The 18,088-nt window shown below is 49.7% G+C and overlaps 1 protein-coding gene across 1 annotated transcript; it reads left to right on the top strand.

Moving 5' to 3' along the window:
* Positions 1 to 11,399: 11,399 nt before the first annotated feature.
* Positions 11,400 to 17,069, top strand: PCSK1N (proprotein convertase subtilisin/kexin type 1 inhibitor). Its single transcript, XM_032426627.1, has 3 exons — positions 11,400 to 11,616; positions 15,786 to 16,258; positions 16,704 to 17,069. Exons 1-3 carry the CDS (start codon positions 11,503 to 11,505, stop codon positions 16,897 to 16,899), a joined length of 783 nt encoding a protein of 260 aa, XP_032282518.1. The 5' UTR covers positions 11,400 to 11,502; the 3' UTR covers positions 16,900 to 17,069.
* The last annotated feature ends 1,019 nt before the right edge of the window (positions 17,070 to 18,088 follow it).

The following is an 18,088-nucleotide window of genomic DNA, read 5'->3' as shown; positions in this document are numbered from 1 at the left end:
TAAGTGTCTGTAAAGGAAAGCCATTCAGTTTCACATTCGGTCTTGTTTCTGGCCACCTTGCTCACTTTTCTTATTAGGTCTAAAAGTGTTTTAGATGATTTTCTCAGATTTCTTAAATAAAGATTTATTTATTAATTTTAGAGACAGAGCATGAGCGGGAAGGGCGGAGGGAGAGGGAGAGAGAATCTCAAGCAGACTCTGCGCTGAGCGCTGAGCCCTAAGCCAACTCGGGGCTCGATCTCACAACCCCAAGATCATGACCTGAGCAGAAACCAAGAGTCAGACACTTAACCTACTGTGCCAGCCAGGCGCCCCGGTTCTCTTGGATTCTTTAAGTAAATAATGTCCTCGGACTTCAGCCAAAGACCACTAGGAACACACCAGTGATTCAACAAAGTTGGGTGTATTAGCTCATTGCAATGAGGGAGAATACACGCCATGGAGAATGCTGGGGCATCTCAGTTAGGGAAAGACATTATGGGATTTGGGTTTGTGTTAGATGTGTTTGTGTCAAATTCCCTGACATGCCAAGGGCTGCGCCGTGGCTGTTTAAGACTCTGGACAGGGTACGTACACCAAATGTGCCACAGGTAGTTGCCAAAAACAAGATGATGATTAGTCTTCATAATAAGCCTCGGAGACCAGGGCCTAGATGACCACACTCAGGCCATGGGAACATGTCCCGCAGTCCAGCTGGTCTCTCGAGAGCCAGGCGGCTTTTTCTTTTAGCCTCATAAGAAAGTGCTCTAGCTGACCTGTAGTATTTCTTTTTTTTTTTTTTTTAAGATTTTATTTATTTATTTGACAAAGAGAGACACAGTGAGAGGGAACACAAGCAGGGGGAGTGGGAGAGGGAGAAGCAGGCTTCCCGCTGAGCAGGGAGCCCGATGCGGGGCTCGATCCCAGGACCCTGGGATCACGACCTGAGCTGAAGACAGTTGCTTAACTGACTGAGCCACCCAGGCACCCCGAGATCTTTCTTTTTTATTTTATTTTTATTTATTTTTTTTAAAGATTTTTTATTTATTTATTTGACAGAGAGAGACACAGCGAGAGAGGGAACAGAAGCAGGGGGAGTGGGAGAGGGAGAAGCAGGCTTCCCGCGGAGCACGGAGCCCGATGCGGGGCTCGATGCGGGGCTCGATCCCAGGACCCTGGGACCATGACCCGAGCTGAAGGCAGACACTTAATGACTGAGCCACCCAGGCGCCCCTGACCTGTAGTATTTCTATAAGTGCCACAAGAAGTTTCCCCGAGCATCATCCCCCCCCCCGCCCCGTTCCTTTCCCCTTCGCTAGTCCAAAAGAAATCCGAGGTGATGAGATGGCTCGTGACAGCTCTGGCTAACGAATTTACATTTAAGCCGGTTAGTTGGGCTTCTAGAATAGAAATCGTGTCCTGCGTGGCATCTGCTAAGGTCAGAGGTGAGTTGGGGACCACCTTTTCTGATTGTATTTTCCCTACCGCGGGAACAGCAGCTGCCGTGAAGGAGGAGCCAGGTGTTTCATTTTTCTTTTTGCTTTTTAAGATTTTATTTATTTGACAGAGAAAGAGAGAGAGAGAGAGAGAGCGAGCACAAGCAGGGGGAGCGGCAGGCAGAGGGAGAAGCAGGCTCCCCGCTGAGCAGAGAGCCCGACGCGGGGCTCGATCCCGGGACGCAGAGATCATGGGCTCCGAGGAGTTTCTGCTTGCCTCCTTGTTGGAGATCTCTGGATAGCCTCAGGGAAACATGGTCCACCGGAGGGTGGTAGTTTTAACTATCCGAATGTCTGGAGCAATTATCCTGAAGACACAGGATAAGGTAGTGTTGCAGCCGGCGGGGGTAAGCGGGTCCCCTGCTTCAGTACAGGTAAGCATCCTAGCGGAGCACAGACGGAACCGAGAGTGTATGTATTATTTATTACAGCAGGGGAAAGGCAATTTGTACCCCTCTAAAGGGGAGGATGTCTTGAGTGGAGTTAAACCGTAGCAGCAAAACAGGCTAGAATGTTTCTAAGAACAAAAATGCCCCAACCCCCATTCCTCATGGTTCTAGGGCTTTTGCTGATAGGGTTGTACTGACCTCCGCAGAAGCATTCTGTGAGGCCCGTGTCCAGTTCTTACAAGATGAAGGTTTGGGATTAATTTTTTTGAGGGAAATGTTAGGACCAGAAGGGACCTATAAAAAAGAAAGCTACCTTCAGAGGTATTTAGAGGAACAGCTATAAATTTTTTGTCAGGTGGATGAGTGTGTGTGCTTGAGAGAGAGAGAGAGAGAGAGAGAGAGAGAGAGAGAGAGAGAGAGAGAAATCAAATTCAGAATAGTAGCCATGGTCTGAGAAAACACCCAAGAGGGTTTTGTTTTTTCCTTAAGTGACAGAGGGAGACCGTAGGAGGTCAAAAGTAACAGGGTGAAAGTAATGGAGATCTGGGGAGGTGGGGGGGGGGGGGGGTAACTGGGGGATGGGCATTAAGGGGGGCACTGGATGGAATGAGCACTGGGTGTTATATGCAAGTCATGAATCACTAAACTACCTCTGCAACTAATAATATGTTAATTGAATTGAATTTAAATTTTAAAAAGTAAGGGAGATCATACTGAAAGATATTTTAGTTGGTTACTAGAGGGTGTCAAGATACAATAATAATCAAGATTCATAGTGGGATCGGGGCACCTGGGATCGAGCCCCGCATTGGGCTCCCTGCTCGGCGGCGAGTCTGCTTCTCTCTCTCCCTCTGTGATCTCTCTCGCTCTCACTCTCTCTCAAATAAATAAATAAAAATCTTTAAAAAAAGATTCATAGTGCGATAAAAAGAAAAAAGGGGTGCTGTAGAATCAGAATTAATCTTGTCATCTTGGCGAGAAGCTCTGCACCTCTGTGGTCGTTAGCTTCCAGAGAATTCCTAAGAATCCTGTTTGATGCCTACTAATGTCTTTTTCAAGAAGTTCGAGGGCAGTTTTCCCTCTGATCATGCAGGCTTTGTTTAGGTGGATATTTTGAAATTTGTTTATTTTTCAAGTAATCTCCACACCTAATGTGGAGCTCGAACCCAGGAGATTAAGAGTTGCTCGCTCCTCCTACTGAGCCAGGCAGGCGCCCCTAGGTGGATATTTTGTAAATGCAACTCAAACCTATTAGGGAGACATCTGGAAGCATCATATGAGTCTCTAGTAGTATGAAGTCACATTGGCCTGTAATAGGGTAGAATCTAGTATTTAAAGTGAAATTACAAAAATATGGGGTGGTCTGTTATTAACTCAGAAGTAACTAGCCAGAGGTAGTCCACAGAGGGGTTAGATCTTATTGCCATCAAGGCTAATGATAATACTTTAGTCCCTGGAAGTTTGAGGGTTTCTCAGAAGTGTTGCGATTTTTAAAAAAGATTTTTTTTATTTATTTATTTATTTATTTATTTATTTGAGAGAGAGAGCACAAGTGGGGGGAGGGACAAAGGGAGAAGGACAAGCAGACTCCTTGCTGAGCTCAGAGCCAGACACTGGGCTCCATCCCAGGATCCCGAGATCATGATCTGAGCTGAGCCGAAGGCGGACCCTTAACCGATTGAGCCACCCAGGTGCCCTGATATTTTTTGTAATTCAAGTTTAGTTGACATACACTCTTACATTAGTTTCAGGTATACATAGTAATTCATAGTGATTCATCATCTCTATATGTAACGCTATGCTGACCACAAGTGTATCTACCCTGTGTCACCATACAAGACCATTACAACACCATTGACTATATTCCCTATGTTGTGCCTTTCATCCCCGTGACTGATTCATTCCATAACTGGAAGCCTGTATGCCCCACTCCCCCGCACCCCTTTGTGCCTATTCCCCCCACCCCTTCCCCTCTGGCAACCATCAGTTTGTTCTCTGTTGCTTTTATTTTTAGAATTCCGTTCAGTCTCTCTGCTTTTTCTGAAGTTTATGGATGATAGTGGCTGTAGAGTTTGTAAGTTAAAACTTTACAGAGTTTTCAGATAACAGTTATTTAAACGAGTGCCATGTGTGTCCCTATTACTGGAGAGAGAAGTTGAGATTCCCCAAGTCAAATACAAAAGCAAGCGCTTTCCCCTACCCTTACAGCAAAAGCTCTCTGACAATGAAAAGCTCAGTTCACCTGGAAAATAAACCACAGCCCGAACATGCTCATAACCCATTTGGAGGTGTTCAAAGGGGCCTCAAGTCTTGGGTTCCTATCCACGTCCTACCTTTATGGTCTTTGCCATGATTGTGTCATTGGAGGTATGACATTCAAGGGGACCATCTCAGCAAGAGCCTTAAAGTTACCCCATCAATGTTGGTTCAGTATCAAGGCCAATTTATCTCTGCTCTGGTGACTAATACCATGAAGCAGCTTTGCTACCTTCCATTCTTCTTATGGCTACCTCGAGTATGGCAAGCTATATACAATTGCCTTCATTTGTTGTCCATTTTGATAAGGGTTCCTGAAGTGGCTTCAGATGAACATGAAATTATCATGCCTGGGTGGCTCAGTCAGTTGGCCGCCTGCCTTTGGCTCTGGTCATGATCCTGGGGTCCTGGGATTGAGCACTGCGTCGGGCTCTCTGCTTGGCAGGGAGTCTGCTTCTCCCTCTTCCTCTGTCTGCTGCTCCCCCTGCTTGTGTGCTCTCTCTGTCTCAAATAAATAGATAAATAAAATCTTTTAAAAAAAGAGATTATCACTGTAAAAAGCTAGTTATGTTCCCTCCACAAGTAGAGGGGAGGAATTTTGGCTGCGCGAAAATACAATCTGACATAAACATACTCAAAAGAGAGTTATTACAGGGGCGCCTGGGTGGCTCAGTTGGTTAAAGAGTCTGACTCTTGATTTTGGCTCTGGTCATGATCCCATGGGTCATGGGATTGAGGGGATTCTCTCCCTCTGCCCCTCAACCCCCTCTTAAAAGAGCCAATAAAATAATAAAAAATAAAAAGAGATGGGACGCCTGGGTGGCTCAGTCAGTTAAGCGTCTGCCTTCGGCTCAGGTCATAATCCCGGGGTCCTGGGATCCAGCCCCGCATCAGGCTTGCTGCTCAGAGGGGAGCCTGCTTCTCCCTCTGCCTGCCGCTCCCCCTGCTTGTGCTCTCTCTCTCTCTCTCTCTGACAAATAAATAAATAAAATCTTTAAAAAAATAAAATAAAAAAAGAGATGGGGCGCTTGGGTGCCTCAGTCAGTTAGGTGGAAGGTGCTTGGTTGCAGTTGGGGTCATGGTCTTGGGGGTCCTGGGATATAGCCCTGCATCGGGCTCCGTGCACAGTGGGGAGTCTGCTTGAGGATTCTTTCTCTTTCTCCCTCTCCCTCTGCCCCTCCCCCCTCGTGTGCATGTTCTCTCTCTCTCAAATAAATAAATAAATAAATCTTTAAAATATAAAAAAGAGAGTTATTACAGCTGATTTAAACAATAAATTAGGCCCTTGACAATTTTATCAAGGCATAGTATTAAAAAGTCAGCACTCTGGGGCACCTGGGTGGCTCAGTTGGTTAAGCAACTGCCTTCGGCTCAGGTCATGATCCCAGGGTCCTGGGATGGAGCCCCTCATGGGGCTCCCTGCTCCTCGGGGAGGCTGCTTCTCCTTCTCCCACTGCCTGCCACTCCCCCTGCTTGTGCTCTCTCTCTCTGTCAAAGAAATAAATAAAATCTGGGCGCCTGGGTGGCTCAGTCGTTAAGCATCTGCCTTCGGCTCGGGTCATGATCCCAGGGTCCTGGAATCGAGCCCCACATCGGGCTCCCTGCTCGGCGGGAAGCCCGCTTCTCCCTCTCCCACTCCCCCTGCTTGTGTTCCTGCTCTCGCTGTCTCTCTCCGTCAAATAAATAAATAAAATCTTTAAAAAAAAAAAAGAAATAAATAAAATCTTAAAAAAAAAAGTCAGCACTCCTTGGGGCACCTGGGTGGCTCAGTCAGTTAGGCAGCTGACTCTTGATTTCCACTCGGGTCATAGTCTCGGGGTTGTGGGATCAATCCCAAGTAGGGCTCCACACTCAGTGGGGAGTCTGCTTCTCTCCCTCTGCCTCTGCCCCTCCCCCAGCTGGAGCACATATATGATCTCTCTCTCTCAAATAAATAAATAAATCTTTAAAAAAAAGTCGGGTGACTCAGTCAGTTAAGTGTCCAACTTGGTTTCGACTGGGGTGGTGATTTCAGGGTCATGGGATCGGACCTGCCCCCCCCCCCCCCCCCCCCCCCCCCCGGCCTCTGTGCTGGGCGGGGGGTCTGCTTGAGCCTCTTTCCCCCCCCCCCCCCGCTCCTCCCCCTGCTCGAGCTAGTGTGCTCTCTCTCTCTCTAAAATAAAACAAATAAACAAATAAATAAATAAAATCTTAATAGTCAGCACTCCTTAACCTCCAAATACAGAAATGAAGAGAAGGGTGTCTCCTTGGTTAAACAAAATGATCTCTCTCTTATATAGATGAAACAAGCCATCTCTTCATGTGAATTTCTGCCCTTTTTGCTCATTTTTATTTTATAAATTTTGTTTTTTAAGTAGGTGCCATGCCCAGTGTGGAGCCCACTGAGGGCCTTAAACTCCCAACCCTGAGATCAAGACCTGAGCTGAGATCAAGAGTCAGATGCTTAACCCATTGAGCCACCCAGGTGCCCCAGCTGCCCTTTTTGTTCTAAGGCAGCCCTCAAATGAACAATCTTGTTCATGGCAGAAGTTTCCCAAAGTAGTTACTACAATTTCGAAATTTCCCTGGTGAAATTATGTCAGTTCAGTTAGATAAACATATGTGTTGACTTTCCGGTGAAAAAACATGAAGGACAAAGGTGCTTGGCCTGAGAGGCACAGTTTTAGACTGAGAAGATACCATAAGAATTGCAGTGCTCCATAAGGGGTTGCTGGTGTAACTGATGTCTCCAGATTCTGGCTAAAGGCCAATCATCATGATCATGGGCCAGGAATAAAAACCCTCCTGACGCCTAGCAGATGAAATTAACAAAGCAATTCTCAGGGACACAAAGACAAGACTGAAGAAGAAATTCATGTAAGTTTTGTTTGTTTGTTTTATTGTGGTGAAATACACATAAAATTTACCATCTTTACCATTGTAAGTGTACATTTCAGTAGTATTAAATACATTCATAATATTGTGCAACTATCATCACCATCCATCTGCGTAACTCTTTTCATCTTATAAAACTGAAACTCCAGGGGCGCCTGGGTGGCTCAGTCTGTTCAGCGTCTGCCTTCGGCTCAGGTCATGATCCCAGGGTCCTGGGATTGAGCCCCGCTAACAGGCTCCCTGCTCAGCGGGGAGTCTGCTTCTCCCTCTGCCCCACCCCCACCCCCCACTCGTGCTCGATCGTGTTCTCTCTCTCTCAAATAAATAGATAAAATCTTTAAAAAACCCTGAAACTCTGCACTCATTAAACACTAACTCCTTATCCCCCCCCCCCCCCGCCCCTGGTAACCCACCATTCTACTTTCTGTCTCTATGATTTTGACTCTTCTAAGTATCTCATGTAAGTGGACTCCTTCAGTATTCCTCTTTTGGGGACTGGCTTATCTCACTTAGCATAATGTCCTCGGTGTTCATCCATGTTGTAGCATGTGTCAGAATTTCCTTCCTTGCTGAATAATATTCCATTGTAGGTATATATCACATTTTGCTTACCCATTCAACCACCAATGAACACTTGGGTGGCTTCCATGTTTACCTGTGTGAATAACGTTGCTATGAACACGTGTGTACAAATATCTATTTGAGACTGCTTCCACGTAAGATTTTCCAATGGTTTCTAATGGTTTCCTCAGACCCTCATCCTTTGGACAAACAAGCCTTGGATACCAGGACTCTTCAGCCCCCAGGGTCAGCTTGAGAATAAATGTCAGGGTTATGCTCTTTCTCTTCCTATAGACTTTCCTTTTTTTGTGAAGTAACACTCAACCATGTAACTAAATATAACTCTTATATGTTTCACATATACAATTGGACAGACCACAGGAACAGGTCGTTGAAAGCTAGAAAATAATTTTACCAAGTAACAATGTGTATCTGATTAGATAACCAAAGTCTGGGGGATCCTTACTCCTAGGAAAACAAACAAAACAAATCCAATGCAGAGGACCTCATTGAAATGTCTATATTCAAGTCACTGTGAACTTACCCCCAAGCCAAGCATGGGCAGGGAGTTGACTCAATTAGCTGGAGACACAAGGGGTTTCAGATATGTGCATTATTACTGAGTTGAAGGTCACAGAGTAGGGCAGTGAGGGTTTCTGCCGAATCTCAGTGAAACCTCCTCCATTTGTGTTAATGCCCATCAGTCAAAGACCATCAGGAACCAAATTGGGTTTATTAGCTTGCTGCAATGAGGGAGACTATACATCATGGGGAACCATGGAGTATTTGAGAAGCGGATGTTGGAAGTAAGTGATTATGGATTTGAGCTTATGTTAGATGGTTTTTGTGGTTTTCAGGGTACAGTCTTGCACTTACTTTGTTAACTTTGTTTCTAAGTGTTTTTATTCTTTTTGATGGTAATGCAAATGGAATTGTTTTCTTTCATTTTTGGATTGTTCATTGCTTGTGTATAGAAACACAATTGAGTTTTATAATATTGATCTTATATCCTGTAACCTCACCTATTAACTCAAATGGTTTTGTTGTAGATTCCTTAAGATTATCCATGTATAAAGTCACGTCATTTGCAAATAGAAATAATTTCATTTCTGCCTTTCCACTGTGGATGTCTTTTTTTCTTGGCTAAGTGCCCTGGCTAGAACCTTCAGTACAATGTCAAATAGAAGTGAGAGAGGGGCGCCTGCCTGGGTGGTTCAGTCGGTTAAGCGTCTGCCTTCGGCTCGGGTCATGATCCCAGGGTCCTGGGATCGAGCCCCGGATCAGGCTCCTTGCTCCACGCGAAGCCTGCTTCTCCCTCTCCCACTCCCTCTGCTTGGGTTCCCTCTCTCACTGTCTCTCTCTCTCTCTCTGTCAAATAAATAAATAAAATCTTTGGAAGAAAAAAAAAAGAAATAGAAGTGAGAGGGAACATCCTTATCTTTTTTTTTTTTTTTTTTTAAGTAAGCCCTACACCCGGGAATGTGGGGTTTGAACTCACCACCCCGAGATCAAGAGTCAGGTGCTCTACCGACTGAGCCAGCCAGGTGCCCCTGGAACATCCTTGTCTTGATCCTGATCCCTGGGGAGAAAGCTTTCAGTCTTTCACTGTTAAGTATGATGTTAGCTGTGGGGTTTTGTCCTTCATCAGGTTGAGGATGTTCTCTTCTATTCCTAGTTTGTTGATGATATGTTACTTCTCAGCTTAAAACAACAGACTTACAACAACATTAACTCACAGTTTCTGTGGGTCAGGAGTCAGGACATGGCTTAACTAGGATCTCTGCTTAGGGTCTCACAAAGCTGAAATGAAGGTGTTGACAAGGGCTGCAGTCTCCTATGAGGCCTGACTGGGGAAAGATCCAAGCTCACTCTGGCCATTGGCAGAATTCAGTTCCTTGCAGGTGAAGGACTGGGGGCTTTGATTTCTTGCTGGCTGTCAGCTGGAGGCCACCTTCGGTTCCTCGAGGCTACCTCTCTTTCTTGCCACCTGAGGCTAGGGTAACCTAGAGCTTCATTATAATATATTTACATTATATATTACACCGCCAGGGTGGCCTGGGGTCCAGCCACCAGTCTGTGCCCAGTTTCAATGCCCCCCCCCCCCACTGTAGGGAAAGATGGCCATAACAGTTCCAGCAAGAACCTTGTAGGGCCAAAAACTCCCACTCCCAACTGGTAGGAGGAGTCCCTTAGATGGTTGGAAACAACCTCAGTCAGAGACCGCCCTGCTATGACCCATAATCTATACAACCATAAAAAGAAAAGACACCCCTAACCTGGTGCAGTTGCCACCTCTGAGCCTGGCCTCTCTCCATTCTTGAGTATATATTGGCCTTAATAAACTGCTTCGTGCTTGCTACCTTCCTCCTGGCTGCCTTTGAGTGTGGATCCTCATGGAAATCTTTCATGGGGAATCCAAGAACCAACACCTCCATTCACCCAACGCAGACTCTCCCGCCCGTAACAGTCCAACCTCATTTCTTTTTTTTTTTTTTAAGATTTTATTTATTTGACAGAGAAAGAGAGAGAGAGCACAAGCAGGGGGAGCGGCAGGCAGAGGGAGAAGGAGAAGCAGGCTCCCCGAGGAGCAGGGAGCCCGATGTGGGGCTCGATCCCAGGACCCTGGGATCATGACCTGAGCCGAAGGCAGACGCTTAACTGACTGAGCCACCCAGGTGCCCCACCAACCTCATTTCTGATGTAATTATGGACATGTAATCACATATATCTGGTCACCTTTGGTCATGCACACTTTCAAAGGGGAGGGGATTACACAAGATTGTGGACACCAGAAGGCAAGGATCATGGGAACCACCTTAAACATGTGTCCATCACACCATCACTGGGTACATCATCTTCAGGTCCATAAAGGGATGTGTATAATGATTTTTATTATAAAGTTGTTTTTAATACTGAAGAGACGGAGACAGAATCAATGGATTAGATATACTCACAGCAGCATAAAGGGATCTTTCTTTTCTTCACTTTTAATTTGTGCCATGTTACCGTACTTTGTTTTGTTTTTTTATTTCTTTAAAGATTTTATTTATTTATTTGACAGAGAGAGAGAGCACAAGCAGGGGGAGTGGGAGAGGGAGAAGCAGGCTCCCTGCCGAGCAGGGACCCCAATGCAATGCGATGTGGGGCTCGATCCCAGAACCCCGGGATCATGACCTGAGCCGAAGGCAGACGCTTCACTGACTGTGCCACCCAGGCGCCCCCATACTTTGTTTTAATTCCTAAATGAAAATATCTTTATTTGTTATCTGATTTTAATAGGAATACATATTGGTTGCAACATTTTTTCAGACAACAGAGAGAAGTGTAAAGGACAGAGTGACAAACCATTATTTATCTCCCCACCCAGAAATAACCACTAACATTCCCTTCCCAACATTTTTTGCCCAATGTATACTCAAATTTTACCAAAGTTTTAGTTCCTTTGATGTGTCATTTCAAGTCGCTTGAAACCCTTTCTGGAACAATATATGGGTGAAACCTACTTATCTATGTATCTATCCTCACCCACAGTAGCGAGGAACTGTTTATCCAGTGAATAAAGTCATATGTGTCCTCCCCAGGGAGGGAGAGGTGGGGACCGGATCCCCATTCCACCCCACTGAGTCAATTTTGCCTGCCTGTCTGCTAAGGGACAGCAAGGTCTGTTGCCCCGGTAACTGCCCTCCGACTGCCATGGCAACCGCCATGGCAGGCTCCAGCTTACCACCTTGCCCCTTGGGCATCTCCATGGCGACGGGCAGGCTGGGGGGCCGCTGGAGCTCCCCGGCTGCGCCTGCGTAGAGTGGCCGGAGAGGGGGCGCGGGCAGGGGGAGGGCCGGGTTCCTTGGCGCGCGCAGCCGCAGAGCCGCGCAGCCTTGCCCGCTCGCCCCGGCGCTGCGCATTTGCCAGCCAGTCCGCCCGTCCGGAGCCCGGCTCGCTGGGGCAGCATGGCGTGGTCGCCGCTGCTCGGCGGGCCGCGGGCCGGGGGCGTCGGCCTTCTGGTGCTGCTGCTGTTGGGCTTACTTCGGCCGCCCCCCGCGTTCTGCGCACGGCCGGTAAAGGTGCGACACCGGTCGGGCACGGGGTGGGGGTGGCCGGGAGGATGCTGCGGGCGACGGTCTGTGCTCGGCTGCTCTCCCCTCGTCCTCGCGGGCCCCCCGCCTGCTCCCGGACGTGCGGGGGAGATCGGCCAGGGTGGGCCGGGTGCCCCCGCCAGTCCGCGCGCCCAGGCCATGCGGGACTCGGTGTCCGGGTGTGCGGGGCTCGGCTGGCCTCCACGCCCTGCCCACCCTTGGCACCTGGCGCGGGCCCGGCCTCGCCCCGCCGCTCGCCCGTGGCGCTGTCCCCGGGACTAGCGCGCATGAAGGAAGGGGGTGCGCGCACCGGTCTCTGCCCGAGAGGCGAAGACTGGGGCGTGAGAATGTGCTGGCCCTGTAAGTGCGTGTCCTTTGATGTCAGCGCTGCCGAGCGTCCCTCCAGACGCGCCGTTGTGGGTCTGGGTGTGCAGTGTGCGTGATGCTGGGGGTGTTCCTGCACTTGACTCGTCTCAGGGACCCCGTGTGAGTGTTTGTGAATCCTATGGTGATGGCTCGCCTATGGGCGTGTCCGTGTCCGTGTGTGTGTGTGTGTGTGTGTGAGATTTCGTTTTTTAGGTGGGAGTGGTCTTTGCATCCTCATGCGCACATCCCATTTTGGTTCTGTTGGCCTAAGTGACCAGGATTTTGTATGGGTGTTCCCGAGGCTGCTTCTCCCTGCCCCTTTATGGAGCTGTGTCATTCTGGGGAGAGAAGCCATGATGTCTCCGTGCTGCATTGTGTCTTTAAGGGTGGCGCGTGTCCTTGCATCTGGGCAGCTTGGCCATCGTAACCGCATGGGCAGCCGCCTATGTGAACGTGTGCAGTTCCTCGCGTGGGGACGTGGCAGTGTCGGCTTGCACATGTGGCATCTCAAGGCCTGCTAGTGCATGCGAGTGTGTGTGAGGTTGTGATTGCTGGTGAGTGTGTGATTCCCCAGGAGCTAAGGCGTGGTGGGCGCCCAGGGCACCTGGAGCACATCATCCTCCAACTCGTCAGGGCTGTCTGCGTCAGAGATGGGGGACTTAAAAAATTAGTAAATATTTTATATATGACATACTATAGTTAACATACATGTATGATGTAAGGAATAATGATAAAATAACCCCTGTGTGTACCCACCACTCAGGTTAAGAAATAGAGCATGACAGCCCCGCACCGGGCTGCTTGCTCAGCAGGGAAGCCTGCTTCTCCCTCTCCCACTCCTCCTGCTTGTGTTCCCTCTCTCGCTATCTCTCTCTCTCTGTCAAATAAATAAATAAAAATCTTAAAAAAAAAAAGGAAATAGAGCATGACCAATAGTTAGAGGCCCCTGGGGGCCCCTTGCGCACAGCAGCCCCCCTGCTCCATAATCATTATCCTGTATTTTCTGTTCACTGATTCCTTACTTTCGTTTGTAGCTTCTCACATATGTGTGTATGTCTAAACAGTATGTTGTTTAGCCTTTCCTCGTAGAAATGGAATCGTACCAGGCATCAGGCTCCTTGTAGTCACTAGGGGTCACTAGGAAGTCATCAGGGCGTCTGGTAATCTCAGGCAGCCTGCAGTGGAATTCGTTAACTTGCTTTTTTTTTTTGGCTCTGCCTCGGTTGTGAGATGCGCTCGCCATCCACATTTGCACATTGAAGTGCGTGGCTATAATTCATTTATTTTTATTGCTGCCTAATATTTCATTTTCTGAGTATATCATCGGTATATGAGTATAGCATGGTTTATACATGCATTCTCAATATGTCAGTAGACATTTGGGTGGTTTCCAGGCTTTTTTCCCCCTCGGTCCACTTCTGTGATGTCACAAACAGTGCCCCATGTGCTTTTTCATGAACTCGGGTCCAGTAGTATATACACCAAAGCTACCCTGGGGTGTAGCACCCCAGGAGTGGGTCAGAGGATTTGTGCGGCGTTTTAGACATAAGCCGAATTGTTTTTCAAAGTTATTTTGGCAATTGAATTCCTACCGGCAATGTATGAGAGTTTCTGTTTTTCCCACAGCCATGTCAACACTGGGCATCATTAGGCGGTTTGAGTTCTGGCGATCTTTGGGACATACTATGCTTAGTATCTCATTGGCACTTTAATTTGCATTTTCCTGATTGATTGCTAATGAGGCTCACTATTTTCCATATATTTAGTAACTCGTTTTGTTTCCTTTTTTTGTGAAATACTTGATCATTAGTTTTCCCTATTTTTTAATCTAGTTTTTATTTATTTATTTTTAAAAGATTATATTTACTTATTTGACAGAGAGACCCAGCGAGAGAGGGAACACAAGCAGGCAAGCAGGGGGAGTGGGAGAGGGAGAAGCAGGCTTCCCGCCGAGCAGGGAGCCCGATGCGGGGCTCGATCCCAGGACCCTGGGATCATGACCTGAGCCGAAGGCAGCCGCTTAACGACTGAGCCACCCAGGCGCCCCTCTAGTTTTTATTTAAGTAATCTCTACACCCCACGTGGAGCTCAACTCACTACCCCGAGATCAAGAGTCCAAACCTCTTCCGACTGAGCCAGCCAGGAGCCTCTCCCTATTTTTATATTAGTTTGTTTTTCTCTTTGCTTTTCAGGCATTTTTTGGTATATTAGATGCTAACCCTTTATTGACTGTTTGTGTTGCGGGCATATTCTCCCGCTCCGGTTTGACTGTTCATTCTTTTTATGGTGTCTTGGGACAAAAAGAAATCCTTAATTGTAATGTAGTCAGATTTATTAATCTTGTCCTTTTTTTAGTATTTTATTTATTTGTCAGAGAGAGAGAGCACTCGATCCCAGGACCCTGGGATCATGACCTGAGCCGAAGGCAGACGCTTAACGACTGAGCCACCCAGGCGCCCCTATTTATCATTTCCTTTCCATTGCTCCCACATTTGGGTCATTTGTTGTTCCTGTATGGGTTTTTGAAGGAGTCGGTCCTGTCCCCACTGCTCTGAGTGTCCTTTCTGCCATGTAGCTAGTGCCAATATTTGTGGATCCGTTCTTAAGCTCTCTTCAATCCTATTAATTCCTTCTGCTGGAGTGAATCTACTGTTTAACTGGCCCACTTAATTTTTTTTGAAAGATTTCACTTTTAAGTAATCTCTACATCTAACATAGGGCTGGATCAGGGCTGGATCTCACAACCCAGAGATCCAGTCACAGGCTCCACCCACTGAGCCAGCCAGGAGCCCCTTGCCTTTTTCATTTTGAATTTCACTGAAAACATATTTGTAGATGTTCTAGGTGTTTCTTTTTCAAATCTTCATAGTCATTTTTATGGTCTTTTGTTCCTTACTCATACTTCTAATACCGTTTTTTTTTTTCTTTAAACTTTCTGAAATTGCTTTAAAAATGTCTGAATTGAAAATAATCATTGGGTAATTTATTCTACAGAAAGATTTACACACATGCCAAATGATATATGAACAAGATTATTCATCCCAACATTACAAGAATAGCAAAAGATTGCGGGAGGGGGGTGCCTGGCTGGCTCAGTCACTGGAGCGCCAGGTTCTTGATGGGCTTGTGAGTTCCAGCCCCACATTGGGTGTAGAGATTACTTAAAAAATAAAATCTTTAAAAAAAAAAAACCAATAGCAAAAGATTGGAAACACCGTAAATGCCCATCAATCGAAGACTGGTTAAACAAAATGTGTACATCCATACAAAAGAGATTCAATGCAGAGGAAAGAAAGGAAAACAGAGAGAGAGAGAGAGAGAGAGAGAGAAGAGGGAGGGAGGGAGGGAGACACGGAGGGAGGGAGGAGAAAGAAAAGAGAGAGAGAAAGGATGTACTGAAAGTACTGATCTAGACATAGATTCCAAAATGCAAGGTGCGGAACAGTCTGCTACCTTTTGGGCAAAACAAGTGAATAGGAACCTGTAAAATGCAAATATGGTTCTTATAGTCCGCAACATCAACGTAGAAAAATCTATGGCTCTCATAAACGCCATCACCACTCCTATAAAGACACCTGTTCTCCGGCAGCCCTGGGGCAAATTCGGAATCACTAGGAAATCGTCGGGGGGGGGAGTCTCCAGTGGCCTTAGGGGTGTCTGGGTATATTTGAGGGGCCGCGGTGCCTTTGGTGGCATCTGGGGGTGTTTGAGGTCCACGGGGCTCCCCTGGGTGAGGGGGGTCCCTGGCCTGACAGACGCTGACATCTCCCCCCTGCCACGTCTTCCGGCAGGAGCCCCGCGGCCTGGGCGCAGCCTCGTCGCCCCTGGCTGAGGCTGGCGGCCCCCGCCGCTTCCGGCGAGCAGTGCCCCGGGGCGAGGCGGCGGGGGCCGTGCAGGAGCTGGCGCGGGCGCTGGCGCACCTGCTGGAGGCCGAGAGGCAGGAGCGGGCGCGGGCCGAGGCGCAGGAGGCCGAGGATCAGCAGGCGCGCGTCCTGGCGCAGCTGCTGCGCGCCTGGAGCGCCCCCCGCAGCAACGACCCCGCGCTCGGCCTGGAGGACGACCCCGACGCGCCCGCCGCGCAGCTGGCCCGCGCCCTGCTCCGCGCCCGCCTGGACCCCGCCGCCCTCGCGGCCCAGCTCGTCCCCGGCCCTGTCCCCGCCGCTGCGCTCAGACCCCGGCCCCCGGTCTACGACGACGGCCCCACCGGCCCAGAGGCCGAGGACGCCGGCGACGAGACGCCCGATGTGGACCCGGAGCTGCTGAGGTACCCCCGCAAGGGGTGGGCAGGGGGCGGCGCCTGCATCCCCGGGCTGTGGCGGGGTGGGGGGGTAGGAGGGCGAGGGGCGGCGGGGGGGGGCCTGCCTCACAGCGTGCTGCCAACACCTAGGCCCTGGGATCCTAGGAGGGAGTGGGGACCGCCACCCAAGGTGTTAGGGTCAGAGGTGCTTGGCTGCGGAGACAGTGGGGAACGGGACTGCCGGTCCCGGGCGCGGGGGGGTGGGGGGCTCCGATGTCCGGTTGCTGGGGGAGGAGTGGGAGGCAGGGAAACCACAGTGTGTGCGCTGGGAGGCAGGGACAACGGGAAAGCAGTGGGCTGGAGACGGCCGGGTCCCCGGGCGGTATGGGCTTGCAGGGCCGTCTGGGCCCTAGGGCAGCGGCGAGGACGCGCGGGCACAGCCTCACTGCCTTCCTCTCGGGCTCTCCGGCAGGTACTTGTTGGGGCGAATCCTCGCGGGGAGCGCCGACCCCGAGGCTGTGGCTGCCCCGCGCCGCCTCCGCCGTGCCGCTGACCAGGATCTGGGCCCCGAGGTGCCCCCTGAGGGGGTGCTGGGGGCCCTGCTGCGGGTGAAGCGCCTGGAGACCCCCTCGCCCCAGGCGCCGGTGCGCCGCCTCCTGCCCCCCTGAGCACCTCCCGGGTCCTGCGCACCCTCGGGCCCAGGACCACCCCACCCCCACACCCCGACTGCTCCCCGTCGGCACATCGAGAGCGGCTTACCCCGTCAGCCGCAGTTGCAGCCCTAGAACCCCGAGATCCCCGCCTTTGGCCCCACAATAAATGCGATCTGAAGCAGCTATATGCTTGTCCAGAGTGGCAGTTTCTGGGGGGGCTGGTGGGCTGAGTGGCGGTGGTGGCCCTTAGACAAAGGCAGAGGGGCCCCTGCCCTGGGTGGGCCCTTTAGAGCCCCCCTCCCCCACTCTTCTCACTGGGGGAGGCATGGGCCCCAACCCACAGGGCTCGGAGGACACTTTCAGGGCCCGCAGCAGCATTTTCCTGGGGTCCATCCTTCTGAGGACCAAGGGGTGGCTGTGAGGCCCGAGTGGTTCGAGCTGCGCCTCCGGCCGTGTCCACAGGCACCCATGAGCCTTCCTGCCCCGGGGGGGGGGGGTGGTGGTGGTGGTAAGGGCTACCAGTGGGAAGAGAGGGGGTGGGCTGCAGGCCAGGGGGCGGTTGGCCTTCCCAACACACCCCTCCTTGCATGGGGCATGGGGCTCTGCGTGTGAGCAATTCAAACCTGGGCCTCCAGGTCATGAAGAAAGCGTACCTGTCAAGGCAGGGAGATAGGATGCACTGTTTGCGTTTGTTAGCTTCATCTGTAATGTTTAGATATTTAGTTATACGGTGTGGAGGGGTGCTCTCTGTACTCTCACCCCGACCTGAAGATACTGCGAGTTGTGGCGGGAGCTGGTTTATGCTCCGGCCTTCGCACGGGCCCTACTTCCCTGCACGGTTTTACTCAAACGTCACCTACTCAATAAGGCTCTCCTTGACCTCCCTGTCACTCTATTCCTATGCTCGCTTTTAATACATAGCCTCATGTTACATCTGCGAGGGCAGGGATTTCTAAGGGTCTTGTTTACCTCTACATCCTTTGCAGCCAAAGCAGGGCCTGGCACAGAGCGGGCTCCCCCCATTTCTTGAATGAAAGAATTCGCACAACTCAAGTAACATTCTCCCCAGTTTCACTCCCACCCACGTAACACTTGGCACAGAGGCAGCTTTGAAACCTGAGAACACCGTTTATTTAATTTGGCACACAATCTCTTCGCTCGCCAGTAACCAATATGATGCCCCATGTTACCAAATGCCCATCAC

This window comes from Phoca vitulina, unplaced genomic scaffold (assembly GCF_004348235.1).
Source record: "Phoca vitulina isolate PV1807 unplaced genomic scaffold, GSC_HSeal_1.0 scaffold35, whole genome shotgun sequence".
In the NCBI taxonomy this organism is placed as follows: domain Eukaryota; kingdom Metazoa; phylum Chordata; class Mammalia; order Carnivora; family Phocidae; genus Phoca; species Phoca vitulina.
This window is presented reverse-complemented; position numbering and strand designations above follow the sequence as displayed.

Bases quoted from the DNA above. Each gene is read 5' to 3' on its own strand.
- PCSK1N (XM_032426627.1), top strand. From the start codon at position 11,503: ATGGCGTGGTCGCCGCTGCTCGGCGGGCCGCGGGCCGGGGGCGTCGGC. The intron at 11,617-15,785 runs GTGCGACACCGG...GTCTTCCGGCAG, and splicing joins TCTGCGCACGGCCGGTAAAG to GAGCCCCGCGGCCTGGGCGC. The intron at 16,259-16,703 runs GTACCCCCGCAA...GCTCTCCGGCAG, and splicing joins GTGGACCCGGAGCTGCTGAG to GTACTTGTTGGGGCGAATCC.